Source organism: Ascaphus truei, chromosome 5 (assembly GCF_040206685.1).
Source record: "Ascaphus truei isolate aAscTru1 chromosome 5, aAscTru1.hap1, whole genome shotgun sequence".
Taxonomy (NCBI): domain Eukaryota; kingdom Metazoa; phylum Chordata; class Amphibia; order Anura; family Ascaphidae; genus Ascaphus; species Ascaphus truei.
In genome coordinates, this window is record NC_134487.1 from 113,855,511 (window position 1) to 113,874,064 (window position 18,554).

Below are 18,554 nucleotides of genomic sequence, written 5' to 3' on the forward strand. Positions count from 1 at the left end.
GTGGCCATGAGGTCTATTTCATGTTGACCCCATCTGAGAACATTGTGTTTGGAAATTTCCTGATTTAGAGACCACCCTCCTGGGTCTATAATATTTCTGCTTTAAAAATTGGCTTGGACATTCTGGTGACCTGCTATGTGAATCACTGTGATGGTTGAAATATTATCCTGACCCTTTGTCCAATTGCCCTCTGATTTGTACCATGTCAGTGACCACTGAGTTGCTGGTAGAAGCACTATTCTCTGGGAAAGATCTTGATGGTTCTTGTACTATCTGGACTGTAGGTTGGCTTGAAGCTTTCTTATGTGGAATAGAGCCCAGGGTGCTGTTTCTATCGATGCCACCATCCTTCCCAAGAGTGATATATACTGCTGGGTACAACTTCACGGTTACAGTATCGAAGTGTATTCCCAAAAAGCTGCACGTCCGGGAGGGAACAAAACTACTCTTTTTGAACTTTATTATACCATTCGTGTTGAGATATTTGAATGACTGATATCACATCTTTTTGCTCTCTCTCTGGAATTGGCCTTGTCAAAATATTGCCCAGATATTGGATTAAAAATATTTGTGCTGCCTAATATGGACGACAAGGGCAGTTAGTATTTTCATCAATACCCAGGGAGCTCTTGCAAGGCAAAAGGGAAGGGTTGTGATTTTTTAGTGTTGAATGAAGATGTTGAACCAGAGGAACCTGGTATGCAGAAAGAATGAGTCAAAATCTAAAAAGTATAACTGCACAGCTGTATTGAAATTAGATAAAACAAAAAATGTATAGTTTGTCAACTATAGGAAAGAATGGATACAGGTAGGTACACATGTATGTACATATCTTTGAGGTCCACAGCTGCCAAGAAATCTACCTGATGCAGGTACTTATGATTGATCTGACATCTTCCATCTTGAAATCTGTTATCTTGGTAGATTTATTCAGTCCCTTGAAGCAGAGTACTGAGCGAAAGGACACTTCTTTATTCGGTCTGGCTCTTGCTTGTTTGAGAGTCTTGGTCCTTGGAATGATGGGTAGCTTTGAATGGACTGTTTCTGACCTAGATTAAGTAAGAAAACGAGGTCTTCTGTCTTAAGGTAGAAATGAACCTTTTTCCCTGTAATCCTCATAATTATGTGCTCCAATTCTGGGCCACATAGAGCTTTACCCTGAAAAGGGATAGAAATTAGCTTTTTTTTTAATGAGACATCAGTGGCCCTGGGATTAAGCCAGGGAGCTCTGAGTGCGGCAACGGATGTTGCGAAAGATCTGGTCAGTAGTCTGCTTGTGCCAAATGAGGCATCACAGAGAAATTCTAATGACTGACAGGATAGTGCAGTCTTTCAGGATCTTCTGACACAGTGTTCCTGATTGTATTGTTTCTTGAATACTGGAAAACAAGATCTTCATCGTTCTTACTAGACAAATTGAAGCAATCATCAGCATGAGGGAATGCAGCCTCTTTAGTTGGCCATCAATCCTCTTTTCCATAGGGTCTCTGAAGGATGCTGTATCTTCCATTTTAGGAGGATCTTCCCAATCTTCCTCGTCTTCTGATCTGAACATGTGCATTTTGTTGAATTTATTCGTAGTTCCGCTTTTGCGGTCAGGATATTTCCATTAGTTTACAATGAAATCCTTTAAAACTTTATGGACTGGAAACATCTGGCTATTTGTTTTTTGTTGTTTTTAGATCCGTAAAAGGTTTTGTCTAGAGTATTAAGGTCTTCTTTATCCTCTGGTAACCCTAGGGTTGAAGCCATTTCTTTAATCAGCTTGCTAATATTGTGAAGGTTAAAGCTACTGTAGAGTGATCTTCTCTAACCTCTTCTTCATCTGAGGACGCGTGCAGATATGGATCTGATGTACCCTCTTGTTCCGAGTCCGGAAACAAAAAAAATCTGACTCTGCTTCATAGGATCTGACATGTCTGAGAAGTTTGCTTCAAGACTGCAGGCAGCGGAGAGTGCAATTAGAGGAGAGCCTACCCTAGGTACCCAGCTACAATGTGTGTCCCCGCTGTGGTGGTATATCAGACGACCAGGGCATTAAAGCACATCCTGGGTGGGGTTAGGCCGCTGAGATGGCAGCCCATGGATTTAATAAAAAATCATCAGGCAGTCAGACAAAACACCAGAGCGACGCACATTTCAGACCTGCTTGTCTTTTCCTTGAGAAAATAAGTGGATTCACGTTGTAACGGATCGCGTTATAACGGGGTTGATAGATATATTATATTATACACACATATATACACCTCTTACAGGTAGAACACAGGCAACTGACTTGAAACAGGCATAGGAGAGGCTTATAAAGCCGCAAACAGGTCAGAAGTCTGTGTCCTACCTTCAGATGGGTGGAGTCTATGCCCTCATGTTATACGCGGACATGGAGAGACAGGAGAGAAAACACAAAACAACCAACATATTTTCATTGTGGAGATAATCCAGTCTGGGTTTATAACCCTTCTTTTGGCTTCCAAGAGTAAAAATCTCCTTGAATAAAGGAATATAATACATGATTAGCAACTATACTAAATCTATTGATAATTATATACAACAAAAGATGTAGGTTAAACATATATCCAAATGCTTTTTACCTGTTCTGAGAGATCGAAAGAACCTGCAATAGAGGCAGCCAACATGACGAAATTCCTTCCACCGCTGATAGGTTGTTATCATCTAGGTATATTTCTCTCAGCAGAACATGATTATTCAATGTAGGTGGCTGCAAAGACCAAACCAAATGTTTAGTATAGTCGAAAAAGAAATATACCATGTAAAAAAGTTATGTTTTTCTCCTCCTGTGCAATAATCCCTGTTAAGGGCAGGTTTGCCAGGAGTAATCATGGGGTTTTCCCTCACACTCCTGTGCTGTGCAGTATTCAGTGAAGGTAGTGTCATCAGGCTCTGTGTCCAATAACAGTGACACAGGGGTGGTGCCTATTGGAGCTATTTAGTGCACAGCACTTCCTGTATTTAGTCAGTGTCTCATCCAACCTGAATGAGACTAGTCTGACCTCGCAAACTGCTAGGGCTCTGGCAGGTTTTGTGGCCCTCCCTTAGGGGAGAGGTGTGGCAGGCTATTACCCTTACTCCACCAGGGAGTAAGGGAAGAGCAAGGACAGCTTCTAGGGCCCTGACTAGGAGTGGTGTCCAGGGACTTCCTTTGGGTTGGCAACCTACTATGTGCGGCTAGAGACCGGCTGCAATGATGGGCAGCTCGCCAGTGGTTGGTTCTAATAAAGGATGCCAAAGATAAAGAACGCTTCTGTCCTGATTGTGGAGTCATTCGGGAAGAAGGTGCACACAGAGGTTCTCTTTCAGAGACTCCTCCCAACTACGCTGGGGGTCTGGAAGAGATGGAGGCGCTGTACCATGAGTGAGTATGAAATCTCAGCTATACCTCACGAGCCAGTCCTGATGCCATCCCCCATACCATCGCGGGAGACTCAGGGATTCTGTAAGCCAGCAGGTGCACCACACTACACCTTATGTAACATAGATCTGTTTCCACAGGAGGGGGTCAATAGGAGATTGGGCCAGGGAAACTCCGTAACATTCCAAAGAAAGTGCATGTTTTAAAACAGATGCATAGTACAGTATTGTTTTTTGTAAACCAACCAGGATTGCAAACTTAAAAGCATTATGATAAGTGTCATATTTGCAAATGTGTCTTATTTACATGGATTTTAAATACATTTCTGAAAGTTTTGTTAAATATAAAGCAAATACGGTTAAGTAGATTTAGCCACATGACAGTTTAACTTTTGAGCTCAGAATGTTATTCACTGTGCTTACTTAGATGAAAGCTGATTACACAGACATCTTCAACCACCTAATGCAGGAAGTAACATTTTCTATCAGTTCATTAAGTGGTGGGGGTACAGATAATTAGTTAGAATACAGTATGTACAAGGGGGTGAGATTAAGAAGCATAAAGTTTTATATTCTAACACCAGGTAGTATCTATTATCTCAAAGTACTATGGCAAGAAAAAGTTTGTGAACTGCATTGATAATTACAGAAATTCCATAATCTTTCCATGATAACCTTCTTGAATCAAAACCAGACTTTTCTTAAATATCCAATAGGGTTTATATTGACCAATTCCATGTCTTTTGAAACAAAATGATTTATGAATTAGACAAACAATGAGTAACTAAGAGTCAGAGTATGTGAAAAATTAAGTGAAACTCTGGTTTTATCAGCTAAATTAAAAAGGATAATTACAATCTGGTGTTTAAAAAATTAGATAGATCTTCAGGTGTGAGTTTGGGAGGTCCCACCCTATGTAAAGATCAAAAGCTTTGTGAGTTTGATCTTCACCATACAGGTGTGTGGAAACACGTCATGCCACAATCAAAAGAAATCTCTGAGGAACCCAGAAAAGCGGTTATTGATGCTCATCAGTCTTGAAAGGGCTACAAAACAATGTATAAGAATTTGGGGCTCCATCAATCCACTGTCAGACAACAGGACCACAGTCCCAATAACTAGGAGCGGTCCTCCTACCAAAATCTCTCCAGGAACAAACAGCAAATCACCCAGGAAGTCACAAAGAACCCCAGAGTAACATCCAAGGATCTACAGGCCACTATCGCCTTGGCTAATGTGATTGTTCATGACTCAACTATCAGAAAAACACTGAACAGGAATGGTGTTCAGTGAAGGATAGCCAGGAGGAAACCACCGCTTTCTAAAAAGATCACTGCTGCAGTCTGACGTTCACCAAAGAGCACATAGATGATCCACAAGACTTCTGGAACAATGTTCTCTGGGCAGACGAGTCAAAGATAGAACCTTTTGGCCTCAATAAGAAACGTTATGTTTGGTGAAAACCACAACTGCGTTCGAACAGAAGAACCTCATCCCAACCGTCAAGCATGATAGTGGGAGTGAGATGGTTTGGGGCTGCTTTGCTACCTCAGGACCTGGGCAGCTTTCCATGATTGACACAACCATGAATTCTGCATTGTATCAGAAGATTTTAGAGGAGAATGTCAGGCCATCTGTCTGATCTGTGAGCTGAAGCGAAAGTGGGTCATGCAGCAAGACAATGATCCTAAACATACAAGCAGAACTACAAAAGAATGGCTGCAGAAGAAGAAATTCTGCGTTTTAGAATGGCCTAGTCAAAGTCCGGACCTAAAGCCCATTGAAATGATGTGGCAGGTCCTGAAGTGAGCTGTCCATGCAAGGAAGTCCTCAAATATCACTGAGTTGAAGCAGTTCTGTAAGAAGGAATGGCCCAAAATGTCTCAAAAATGATGTGAGAGGAACTTCCGGTATGGCGCCAGGGCTGTGAGGACGCACTGAGAGGAGCTCCGCTGGTCCGACAGTAACCGCAAACCGATAGCCGGCAAAACATCTCCAAAATTAAAGGGACAGACGCCTCAATAAGAGGAGGTACCTGCATGGAGAAATATCTCTCCAAAACTGCACAGATGGCCACAAAACAGCAGCAACAGCGCGAGGACAAGGGAGAGAGAAGGAGAGAGACACTGGCCAACAGCCACGAGGCTCAGGTAGGAGAATCCAGCCAGACCGGGGAAGCAGACAATCAGGCACAAACAAGGTCAGAGCATGAAAACATTGCAAAGGCTGTAGCAAGAGAAATTCTTCCACAATTAGATAAAAAAATTGACAAAATAAAAACATCCATAGATGAGCTGAAAAATGAGCTGACAGCACATACCTCAAGAGTGGAGGAGGCTGAAACTAGAATTAGCAATGTGGAGGATGAAATGTCTGAAGTGCATCAAGCAGTAGAAGCACTGAGGAAAAAAAACTGCATATTGGAGGAAAAAGTGGACGACCTTGAATACCGGTCTCGACAAAACAACATAAGACTGATAGGGGTGCCTGAATCAGTAAAACAGTACCAACTCATAGAGTTCTGCGAGAAATGGATCCCAGATCACCTTGGGCTATCCGCAGACCACGCAATAAAGATCGAGAGAGCACACAGAATGGGTGCTGCAAGGCAAGACCAAGAAACTAAACCTAGAGCAATCATAGCAAAGATTCTCAACTTCAACGACAAAGTCAGAATTATCAAAGCTTTTAAGGAGATGGACCAACTGACATTTGAGAACAAGAGAATTATGATTTTCCAGGACTATTCGGCAACGGTCTCACAAAAAAGGAGAGATTTCAGCAGGGTATGCACCACTCTCTACAAGCAAAAACGGAAATTTGCGCTGTTCTATCCAGCAACTCTAAAAATCTACACCAACACAGGGGTGAAAACCTTCACCTCCCACGACCAGGCGGAAAAGTACGTGACAAAGATGACAACACCCAGGAACGCAGAGGAGGACCGGAATGATACAAGAGACGACGACCGCTGAAGCAGACGAATGCAGAGCCAAGGAACACATTTTGCTTGAAAGAGACTGAATTAAGATAGTTGTCCCTTGTCAAAAAAAAAAAAAAGAAAAAAGAGTGGATGTATGTGGGTATGTATGGATATAAGTATATATTTGGCCCAAGAGTGTGTATGAACAAGCCCAGGTTGATTGACAGCACATACACTGGCGACACACTTTATTGAAGTGTGGCCAGTTCCGCAAGCCGGGAGATTTCCCGGCTTGCAAGTGGCATCCCCTCGGCGTGCCGCGCGTCACCGATGCGCGGTCACGCGTCATCGGGTGCCTGCGCCCCCTGCACGCGCGTCCAGGGCTCCCCGAGGGAGCCCTGGTGTCCCGCGATGTGGGGGACGGCGGCAGGGGGTTCCGGGGGACCCGGCGGACCCGGAGAGGAGAGGGGGAAGCCGCGATCGGCGGGCCTCTCCTCCGCTGCTTCGGCGCGCGCCCGGCACCCTCCGGCGCGCGCCAGGTAACTGCTGCGGCCGAGAACGGGCAAATGCTCGAATAAACTCGGCCGCAGCAGTAGGGATGTGTGTGGATATCCGAGTGTGTAACTGGTATTAAGGGCAGAAGTATATATAAACCACACAGGGCCCCCACGCCTTATAACGTGGCCCTATAACCTGCACATGTATGTATTTTGGACTGGATGCAAAATAGTGGCCAAACTGGGGGGGGACACAGAAAGGAGTAACAGTGGAGGGAGAGCCAAGAACGCCTCAGGCAAGGGAAAAGAAAGGGAGAGAGGGGAAGGGAGAGGGGGGAAGAAGGAATTGAAGAAGGGGGGGATAGGAGAGGGAGGAAGCAGGGAGGGAAAAGAGGGCAAGGAAGGGAAGAGGGGAAGAGAGGAGAGGAGTACGAAAGGGAGGACAAGGGGAGGGGGAAGAGAGGAGGGGGAAGAGAAGGGAGGGGGGGGGGAGAGAGGGGAGGGGGGAAGGAGGAGGGCGAAGAAAGGGAAGGGGAGGCGAAAAGAAAAGAAGAGGCAAAACAAAAAGCATAAAACCATAATAATGTGATTGTCATGGAATAACCTGAATGTTTTTTCTCCTATTGTTTTCTTATCGAGTCAAACCTACATCGGGCTCCTGGTATCGCAACTTGGGGGAAGCAGCATAGTCAGAACAAGAAGAGATAAGGACAGACACCAGACAGAAACCGAAAACTTAACAGCAAGAAAAAGACCGATCCCCAAGGGGGACAGAGACGGGCAACCATGACACTGATGTAAGTTATACAGTTACACAACCACATGAACATACAAACAATGGGACCAAGAGAATAGTGGGAAGGAGGGCAAACCCACACTTTATAGCATTAGAAGCACTCATATCACAAGCAAGAAACACAAGCAGATGAGCAAGAGGGACACACAGACACCCTAACATACGACCAAGGTTATTAATAAACAAGGACAAAATAGCCGCAGGACAAGGGACATAACAACAAAACCAAAACAACAAAAAAATAAAACAAAAAAATGACATGCAAAAGAAACAAAAAAAAAAAGAAATAGGGAAATCGGCTAAGGGAAAAATAAAATAGAAAATATATCCCCCAGAGGGGACAAGGAGACTAAAGTGCACACATAAGGAAACAAACACACAAGAGGGTAGAAAATACACCTCTGGAAAAAAGTGAAGTCCAGAAAAGAAAGGAAAGTTAAAAGTTTAAAAAGTTAAAAGTTAAAAGGTTAAAAAGTTAGAAGTTCTGATACAGAAAATAAGGCAGAGATCATGTTGACAGGCCGGTCTAATAAAAAAACAAAAAAGAGTGTTGGGAACAAGCAGAAAAGAGAAAAAACCCAGAATAGCATACTTAGCAGAAACAGGAAAGAGCTAAAGATGACATACATAGAGGACACGGAACACATATAGACATAAAATGCATACACGAATAATAACATGGAATGTAAAGGGGCTTAACAACCCCATAAAACACAAAAAAGTACTAAACTACCTAAAAAAACAAAAAGTAGACATAGCATTCCTACAGGAAACGCATTTAAATTCAAAAGAAAGCAATAAACTACAAAGAGATTGGGTAGGACATAGCATCTTCTCCCCGGCGATAGGAAAGAAAGCGGGAGTGGCCATACTTATAAATAAAAATCTCCCCCTAGAAATAATCAACACAGAGAGAGACAGTGAGGGCAGAATCATAGTGGAAGAGGTAAGAAGTGGGGGAATAGACTACCTCCTAGGTAATGTCTACGGACCAAATGACCATAAGACTGAATTTTTTCAAGAAACTATAAACAAGATACTAAAATATAAACATAGAAATTTAATCCTGGGGGGGAACTGGAACGCAATACAGGACAAGTTCTTAGACAGATCAAACCATAATGATAGCACGCTCAAAGAAAGCGCCCAAACCAAAAACATGGAATCGATTAAAACAGCACTAGGGGTAATGGACGGATGGAGAACGCTCAACCCATTGGAGAGGGATTTCTCCTTCTACTCCAATGCACATAACTCATTTTCAAGAATCGACGCAATACTACCAACACCGAACCTACTAAATAAAATAACACACATAGACATGGGAGAGATAATTATCTCTGACCACGCAATGGTGCGCCTAGATCTAGATATGGGGCAGAGCATGCCCAAACACCTGGAGATTCCCAAACTACCTGAGCAATAGCGAAGACTTTGTGAATTACTTAAATAGAGCCTGGGAAAGATTTGATAACACAAATCAGGAGCATAGGACAAACCCCATACTCTTCTGGGAAACATCAAAAGCAGTAATTAGGGGAGACATTATGGCATATATATCAAGAAGAAAGAAACAGGCAACACAGGAGTTCTGTAAAGCAAGTAAAAAACTTAGCAAGGCATTCAAAGCGTTCAAAACAGATCCAACACCCCAAAACAAAGAAATCTATAACCAGAAAAAATCCATATGTGAGATATGGTTAGAAAAAAAAGAACTAGGGAAAAAATCAATAAAAGAAGCCAAATTTTTCAGACACGGTAATAAGACAGGTAGACATCTGGGAAACCTTATCCGCAACTATAGATCAACTAAACCTATCACTAAAATATATGATAAGACAGAGATAATCACAGAAGCAAAAATAAATAAATGAGGTATTCAAAGAATACTACAGTAAACTAAATAGGGATGGAGAAATAAATACAGAAGCAAGGGATATTTTTTTTAAAGACATTAAAATACCTAGAGTGAGTCAAGAAGAAATAGACAGTTTAAACTCCCCTATTACTCAAAAAGAGATAAAAGGACACAATTCAAAACCTTAAAAACTGTAAGGCCCCAGGCCCGGATGGTATGTCAGGAGAATACTACAAACTCTTAAAAGAAGACCTGATAGAACCACTACAACAATTATATCACAAGGCACTGAAAGACGCCACGTTTATGCAAACAAGTGAAATGGCCCATAAAATCATAATACACAAACAGGGGAAGGATCCCCTAAGACCAGAGTCGTACAGACCAATCTCACTGATTAACCAGGACGCTAAAATATTCACTAAAATTATGGCAGATAGGCTAGAGAACATTCTCCCGTCCTTGATAGACCAGTCGGGATTTGTCAAGGGAAGATCTGCAGTGAAAAACATCAGAAAAGTATTAGCGGCAATAGAGTGGGTCCGACTACACAAGATAGGGAATACAGCCCTCGTAACTATCGATGCCGAGAAAGCATTTGATAACATAATGTGGTACATGTGTTTTTCGTGCTAGACAAACTTGGACTTAGGGGAAATTTTAGCAACATGATAAAGGCAATGTACAACACCCCAAAGGCTAGAATAATAGTAGCAGGACACCTATCAGACCCATTCCAACTATATACAGGGACACGCCAAGGGTGCCCGCTGTCACCCCTGCTTTTCAATCTAGCAATAGAACCTCTGGCTATCTACCTGAGACAAATGGAGGATTTTAAGGGGATCAAGATAAACAAAACAGAACTGAAACTATCAATGTTTGCAGACGACATACTAATGTTCATGACTAACCCAGATGAATCAATCAAAAAGGTTCTACAGCAAATAGAGACATTCGGGTCGTTCGCGGGCTTTAAAATAAATATATCTAAAACTGAAATGATGTACATTAAAGAATCCCCAGACACAAGGACTTCCCTGTAAAAGTAACAAAAAAACCATTAGATACCTGTGGATCATGCTGGAGGCAGAAATTTCCAGACTATACGAGAATAACTTTAAACCTATCATAAAAAAAATAGTGCAGGAACTAAAAAACTGGATGACACTACCCTTATCACTATTTGGGAGAGCAAGCGCGATCAAAATGATATCGTTTGCCAGACTCCCATATCCCATACAGACTCTCCCTATGCTCCTCAAACATGAAGACATTACTGAAATAAATAGAGCAATGACAAAATTCCCATGGGGAAATAAGAGAAGCAGAATAGCTCTAAAAAAAATTACAATTACCAAAGGAAATGGGAGGTATCAACCTACCGAATATCAGGAACTATAACATAGCAAGTATAATGAGACATGTAGGAGACTGGATAAAAGACACCAATCATTACTCCTCCCTAGAAATAGAAAAGGAGTTTCTCCAGAGACCTCCCTGAGAGAGCTAATACATACTAAATGGGGAGACATCCCAGTGACCCAAAGAAACAATATTCTAATCAAAGATACCATAGTAACGTGGAAAACGGTCAGAAAAAAGTTTAAACTATCACACACAATTTCTAGATATCTACCAATCCAAGACAACCCCAAATTTATACCAGGGCATACCCAAACATCATTCCAAATTTGGAAACAAAAAGGCATTACATGCCTAGAGCATGTGATTAACCTAGACAAACAGGAATATATGACATTCCAGGAACTCGCACAAAAATGGGACATCCCCCAAAATCTAATACACGCCTTCTCATATACATAGCTAATCAGTTTTTGCAAAAAATTGGCAAACCATAAAGTTACAGTACTAAAGAACAATAGAATAGACGACTATTTTAAATCAAAAGAGCAGGACAAAAGAAAATTGTCCGAACTATACAGCATTATTAGAGATCAAGACATAGAGATCACACATGCCAACACACACAGGGCATGGAAAAAAGACTTCCCAGAAATACAAAACATGGAACAGCTAATACAGGGCATACACAGGGTATACAAGATTATACCATCAGAGACATGGCGGGAAATGCAATACAAAATAACACATAGAGCATACATAGCATTCAAACGACAGATAAAGACTAGGACAGAAGACACCACGTTCTGCCCTAAATGCAAGACACCAAAGGCGGACCTTAAACACTGCCTCTGGACATGCATACATATATCCAGATATTGGAACCAAGTGCTAGATTATATGAAAGCAAAATTAAAAATCTCATTGACAAAGGACCCAATACCTATGATATTTGCGAACATAGAGAACTGGACGGAGGGTAAACAAATCAGCAGAGCAGTAACCAGACCCACAGAGGTTATACTACTAGCGGCAAGAAAGACCATTATGATAAACTGGATACAAACACAACAGCCCTCAATGGAACAACTACATGACACACTATACAAACTAATGACAATAGACAAACTGGAGACATCCATAGACAGGAACAGAACAACGGAAGATTTCCGCCAAAGATGGGACTGGTTCCTTGAGGAAAGAGACTTGAGGACAGGGGACGGCTTAGGGTAAAGACATGAGACAGGGGACGGAAAGTAGGAAAGGAGTGAACAGGACCAACACGACAAGTTGAGTTAGAGTATAAGTCTAAAGTTTAAGGTTAATTAGATAGGAATCGAGCTGGAGAAAATCGTAACCATAATGTATAACACAAGGGTGTAACAAGGCGAGCATAACCGAAGAAAACAAAAATGCTCGCCCATATGGCAAAAACGAACCCAAGTTCGAGTTCAAAGTTAAGAGAAAATATGTTTAATATATGAAAAATTTGTAAACAATGTATGTGAATAACGGGTGACATAATATGCATGTAACAGCACAAGTTTTCAAGCTGATCGCCTGTATACTGAAAATGTACCCAATACAAAAGATTTGTGAAAAAAAAAAATGATGTGAGAGACTGACCAGCAGTTATACAGTAGGAAACGCTTATTTGAAGTTATTGCTGCTCAAGAGATACTGAATCTAAAGGTTCACATACTTTTTTCACACATGGATATTGAATGTCGAATCATTTGTGTGGATAAATAAATATTGAAAAAGTATCATGTTTTTGTGTCATTTGTTTGATTAGGATGTCTTTATCTATTATTAGGACTTACATAAGATCTAACATTTTAAGTTTGAAATAATGTGAAAGTCCTAAGTAGTTCACAAACCTTTTCTCACCACCGTAGGTAAAATGGACAGACCAGAGGGGATTTATTAATCCAACACCCTGTGAAGTGTAAATTTACATAGGATTAATCAGTGACTTCTCTATTCAAGCATCATCTTTTATTAGTACACATAATTAAATAAACATATTTTCATTCCTTATTTTTAAGTTTAATATATTTAGTTTACTTACAATGTTGTCAAATGTATATTAGAGGTTATTGCAGACCTATTGGTTGCAATATGTATTCTAACCAACTGGTATGTCTCTAATTATTGCATTTCTTATTTCTGTTTCACATTCACCTTAAATATTTGTGCATGATTGTCTAGCTCAAACGTTGTGTTATTTGCCTTTATATAGCTGAACTCCCTCCTATCACTCTAGCTGATCTGCACTCTGATCCCAAGGTATTTTTCCTTCCTAAACTGTATATCTGTATCAGATTTTAATCCTTTTTTTATTTATCACATAACTCGGGACGAGCTGGGTCTGGCACCGGAAGAGTGACAGGCAATTGGAGACAGTGACGACACCTTCAATCTTGGCAAGGAGAGGGTTAACCTGACACACCAGGGGCTATCGGAGCACACCAAGGAATCCTATGAGTGGACAAGTGGTGTTCATACCGGTCCATCACCAGGAGTTAAAGAAAGTCCTGATGTACATGTGCTCACACAGGCCCGTGTGAGTATTAATAGTTATATTTTTTTATTGTTTTATTTAACCCATCCCTTGTTATATGGCACCACTGTCAGTGCATTGACTGCTATTCAGCTAGGACCCTTGTGCACGAACTTGGTGCTAGTTAAGTCTGGCTATACAACTAACCAGTCTACCTATCTACTTTGGATTATTAATTCTGGTATTATTCATTCACGCTCCCCTTGCTCTTTGTTTTCTTGGTTAATCGTTTGGGGACAAGGAAAAGTCCCCTAGAGGGTTTGAGCAGCTGACAGTGGACCTCAGAGATGTACACGTGATTTGTGACTTACGTAGGGTCTCCTGTGTGTGGTAATATTTGTATTACTTTATTATTCTACCTATCTAGAGAGAGCGCCCAGGTAATCTTTTTCTATTGAATCATATATACAACATTCCCGGATGTACAGCAATATGATCCTTTAACATTGAGTTTTTCATGGTTGTGACTGGCTGTGGGATCTTGGTATATATGTTTGCAGAGTTTGCAACGTGTTTTGTTGCACGTTTTTGTTCTTTTATCAGTGTCTTTAAGTTCGTTATGAAGTTTTCTGTTGACTAATTTCTGTTTTGAGGTCTGGTGGTTGCCGGGAATGCAAGAAAGGGAGGTTTGGGAAAGATTTCTTTTAATGTCCCATCCTCTGCCAGCATGGGTTGCAGATCTTTGATTATTTTTCGTATTCCCTCTAGGGTAGGGTTGTATGTGGCCACTAGTGGTATGCGGGTGGTAGATTCTGTCTGTATTGTAGCAGGTGTTCTCGTGGGGCTTTTAGTGCAGATGTAATAGTTTTGTCAATCGTCTTTGGTTTGTGTCCCTTCTGTCTGAAGATGCCTGTTACTGTCTTCAGTGTCAGAGCATATACAGTGGTATCTTATAGCCTGCTGTGTATGATATCTTGTTTTGCATGAGTGGGATGGTAGCTGGAGTTGTAACTGCATCAGTATGTTGGTTTCTTGTATAGAGATGTGTGTAGTTTGCCATTTTTCAGTGTTACTGTTGTATCTAGAAAGTTTACTAGGTTTGCCGAATAATCCATTTTGAGTATAACTGATGGATGGAATGAGTTAAGGGACTCGTGGAATTGTTTTAGGTTTCCTTCACCCTCTTTCCCTATTATAAACAGGTCATCAATGTATCTGTAGTATTTGTAGGGTTTGTGGGGGCATGCAGTTACGAATCTTTGTCCAAGATTTGCCATGACAAGATTGGCATATTGCGGTGCCATCTTAGTACCCATTGCAGTCCCCATTAGTTGTAGGTACATTTCCTTGTTGAAGCTGAATTAGTTGTGTGTGAGGATGTATTCTATCAGTTTGGTAATTACATTAGCGCTGTATTTATGATCCAGGGGAGATGTTGCAAGGAATTGCAAGAATGCCTCAATACCATCATTGTGGGGGATGTTGCTATAAAGGGATTCCACATCCACGGTAACTAGCAATGTGTTGGATGGCAGTTGGTTGATGTTGTTAAGGTTGAGAAAATCTGGGATATCTTGTATGAAGCTGTTGGTGCTTCTGACTAAAGGTTTGAGAATATTCTCCACTAAGCCTGATATTTTTTTCAGTGAGTGTTTCGATACCTGTTATAATAGGTCTGCCGGGGTTTACAAATTTATGAAACTGTTTGGGACACTGATCGTGGCCTAAACCAAGACCGCCGTTTCATGAGCCACTACACAAGAGAACTCTCTTCACACACACACACCTGTCTCTTACACATACAAATGTACAATGTAATTCTATGCCTATATACCAATAGGGACTACATAGTATCCACACACATTTATAGTAATGCAACACCCTCTTACATTTCAACCCCTTCTCCAACACCATTGGTAGACACTCTCCCTCCACATACACCTTTTGTAAAATGCTATATAAACTGTGGGTGCTTTATACATTTATATTTACAGACGTACACACAGACGCTCTTACATCACAAACATTCAGGGACCATTTAACACCTAAAGTCATAAATCGCATAAGCACAGGAGGAGGGTTAGGTTTCATCCACAGATAACATTCCAGGCTGTTTTAAAATAAAACTTTTCTTGCTTTATCCATTGCAACCTCGTCCGACGAAGAGATTATAGTGTATCTCGCACAAGTAAAAGCATTTTGTTAGCCACAAATATACCACACAAATATATGCTTCCTTCCCATTAACAGCAAACTGTACAGGAGTGGAGCCAGCCCGTGAGAGTAGTGAAGTAAGCCCTGCAGCGCCACCTAATGACCAGAGTTGATGAACTGCTGCACAGATCCTTCTCTCCTCCTCTCTGCCACCAGCCTGAATTGTTGTGCTTCTTTAATTCTATGTAAGAGCAGCAATGGGTAAATTAATAAATGTAAAAACTAATACAATCCTGTAAGTGCTAAATGAATGTGATCCAAAACCTGGTAAATAGAAAACAATTTAATTTCCTTCTCCGGCATTGGGTCAATGAATAAGACATTTAGGTAAATATATATTCTTTTTTTTTTTTTTTTTTTTTATAACTTGAGTTTTATTGGAAAAGGCATACAAAATGTACAGTACAGAATATGGGTTTAAAATGGCAACTTGTGTACATTGGATGTACATAAAACAATGTAGATCATTCAGGCTTATTGGTGTAGATGGTGTAATCATGTGGTTTTTCGGTCCCTACTCGGCCACATGATGTATGAATAAATCATATAGTAAGAGCAATAATAAAAATAATAACCAGGATTAAATTACAATGGAAATATGTATATACATATATAAAATAAAATACGTAAATAATAAAAAAAAAAAAAAAAAAAAATATATATTCTTTTTAAAATAAATGTGTAATAGATCAGCAGGCATTATTAACATTTATTTTTTCCTCTTATACAGGCCTAGCTAGAGTCACGAAACTTCAATGAGATTTTTTTAAAAATGCGTTATTAAACAAAAACAAAAAAAAGAATATGTGTTTGTTTTCTTGGGTAGTTTATGAATGTGGGTTCCCATAAAATAACACATATTTTACCAATGTGAGTTAACTTTAATGAGTAGGCAAACGAGTAATTAATGCCAAATTATTCACATGGTATTCACCAAACTCCGATACCAGACAATATCAGCCTACCGCTCAAACATATCACCAATTTTTTATTCCCTACCCCCAGCACAGAGAACATGGTGGGAAAAAAAGGCAATTGAATCAAAAGTTATAACTTTTTTCTTTATTTTTTGTTAATTGATGAAATGTTGGATTTCAGTGACACTGGATGTGTGTTTTTTGTTGTTAAATTCTTTTGTGTCAATGGGTTTTCTCAGAAATCCTAAAACATATTCCTCAAGCGTGAATGGAACTTGTGTTTTAAATTACAGCATTATTTATTGCAATATTTAAGGTCTATTTTTTTTCACTGTGTTAGTGAATAGAGCAATATTTATAAATTAAAAACATGTGTTCCTCTATTTTGTTTTTATAGTGTGTGATATTAACTCAAGTTTAATGAAATGTAGTGAATGTAGCAAAAAGTATGTACAGTATATCAATAATACAAGATAATGCCTTTGTTTCACACATTATGATGTTAAAAACACCACAACTTAAAGGGAAAATAATTTAATGCACTAACAGTTCATGTATATTTGTGCATATACTGTACATTTACATATATAACTAAAATTAATACATTTTAATTTGTACTGCTCAAGGCATAAGAAAATAAACAATGAAACAAGCTGACAGGACTAAACGTTTTTGCTTTCCCTCTCTGGATACATTTCTTGACTGAAATACCTTACAATCTATTACTAACGTCTCAGGCATACTACAGGTTAAAAGAATGTCAAGTAACAGCAGAAGAAAAAACGGAGCACTATCACTGGAACTTGAAAAAGGAAAACAGAGTGCATAAGCCTTAAACATGAATTATGTAATGGTCATAGAAACAAAAAGTGAGGTGTCGCCCCACCAAAGCGTTTCATGCAATAAGTACTCTCTCAAGTTTACATTACATTCTTTTAACCTGTAATATGCCTGAGACGTGTCTTCATAGCTCTTAGCACCACACAATGTTTGTATTTTTTAAAATAATATCAAGCATTATGGACATAGATCATGTAATTGTCAAGCTCAGATTTCCAATGTTCTTACCTTACACAGATTGTTTCCTTGTAATTTTAGAATCTGCAGCAGGCCACAATTCTGAATGCCTTCCAATTCGGTAAGGTAGTTATAAGAGCAGTCCAAATACATGATTGTAGGTGCCGCTTCAAGACCTTTAGAGCTAATTAGTTGATTGTGATCCAAAACTAGCCATTGAAGATTTTTCAGTGACTCCAAACCCCCTAAAACAAACAAGAAAATAAATGGTAGTGTTTTTGTTACTGTAAGAAAAAAAAAAAAGAAAAAAAATTATATATATATATATATATATATATATATATATATATATATATATATATATATACACACACACACACACACACACACACACACACACACACACACACACACACACACACACACACACACACACACACACACACACACACACACACACACACACACATTTCAGATAAACCAGGTATGACCCTGGCAAAAAGAGAAAGCAAACTGCATTATATAAATATATAGTAAAATATATATATATATATATATATATATATATATATATATATATATATATATATGTCATGTAAAATGGCTACAGTCATCTCTCCTGCTGACAGTAAGGCCTGGTAAGTTGTGGGCATGCCAGCAGTAATTATGGAGGTTTGCCCTCACACCCTGGTGGGGTGCCCTGTGTATGGATGGGAATGGTCACATGCTCTGACTCCATGGTTAGTGATGTCAGAGGTGTGTCAGCTTCCAGAGTGTACATAAGGCACAGCACTGTGTCAAAAAGTAGTTCTAGTACAAGTTCAGCTAAGAGGAGGAGGAGTTCAAGTTCTAGTCCTAGCCTGAGTTACTGGTTATGTTTTAGTAACTGCCAGAGACTGTGTCCAGGGACCTGGCACAGGGTAAAGATATCCCGGCTGGGATAGGGAATCCCTATTAAAGGAGAGCTCACCTTTCAAAGGGAAGCATTGACCCAAGATGAGTGGCTAGATATTCTACTGCGTGGGGCAGCTAGCCCACATCAATCAATAAAGATGCTCTTATTCGAACACCCTCTCGTGTACATGTGTGGAGTGAATG

General features: G+C 40.0%; 1 protein-coding gene across 2 annotated transcripts in view; it reads right to left on the minus strand.

The window, feature by feature from the left end:
- Positions 1-18,554, minus strand: part of LRRIQ1 (leucine rich repeats and IQ motif containing 1) — a 338,249-nt gene that overhangs the window by 264,784 nt on the left and 54,911 nt on the right. For both annotated transcript variants that reach the window (XM_075600485.1, XM_075600486.1), the window contains exons 11-12: positions 17,508-17,701; positions 2,589-2,716 (exon numbers count right to left, since the gene is read on the minus strand). In XM_075600485.1, the coding sequence (XP_075456600.1) occupies positions 2,589-2,716; positions 17,508-17,701 (322 nt within the window). The remainder of the gene's footprint in view (positions 1-2,588; positions 2,717-17,507; positions 17,702-18,554) is intronic.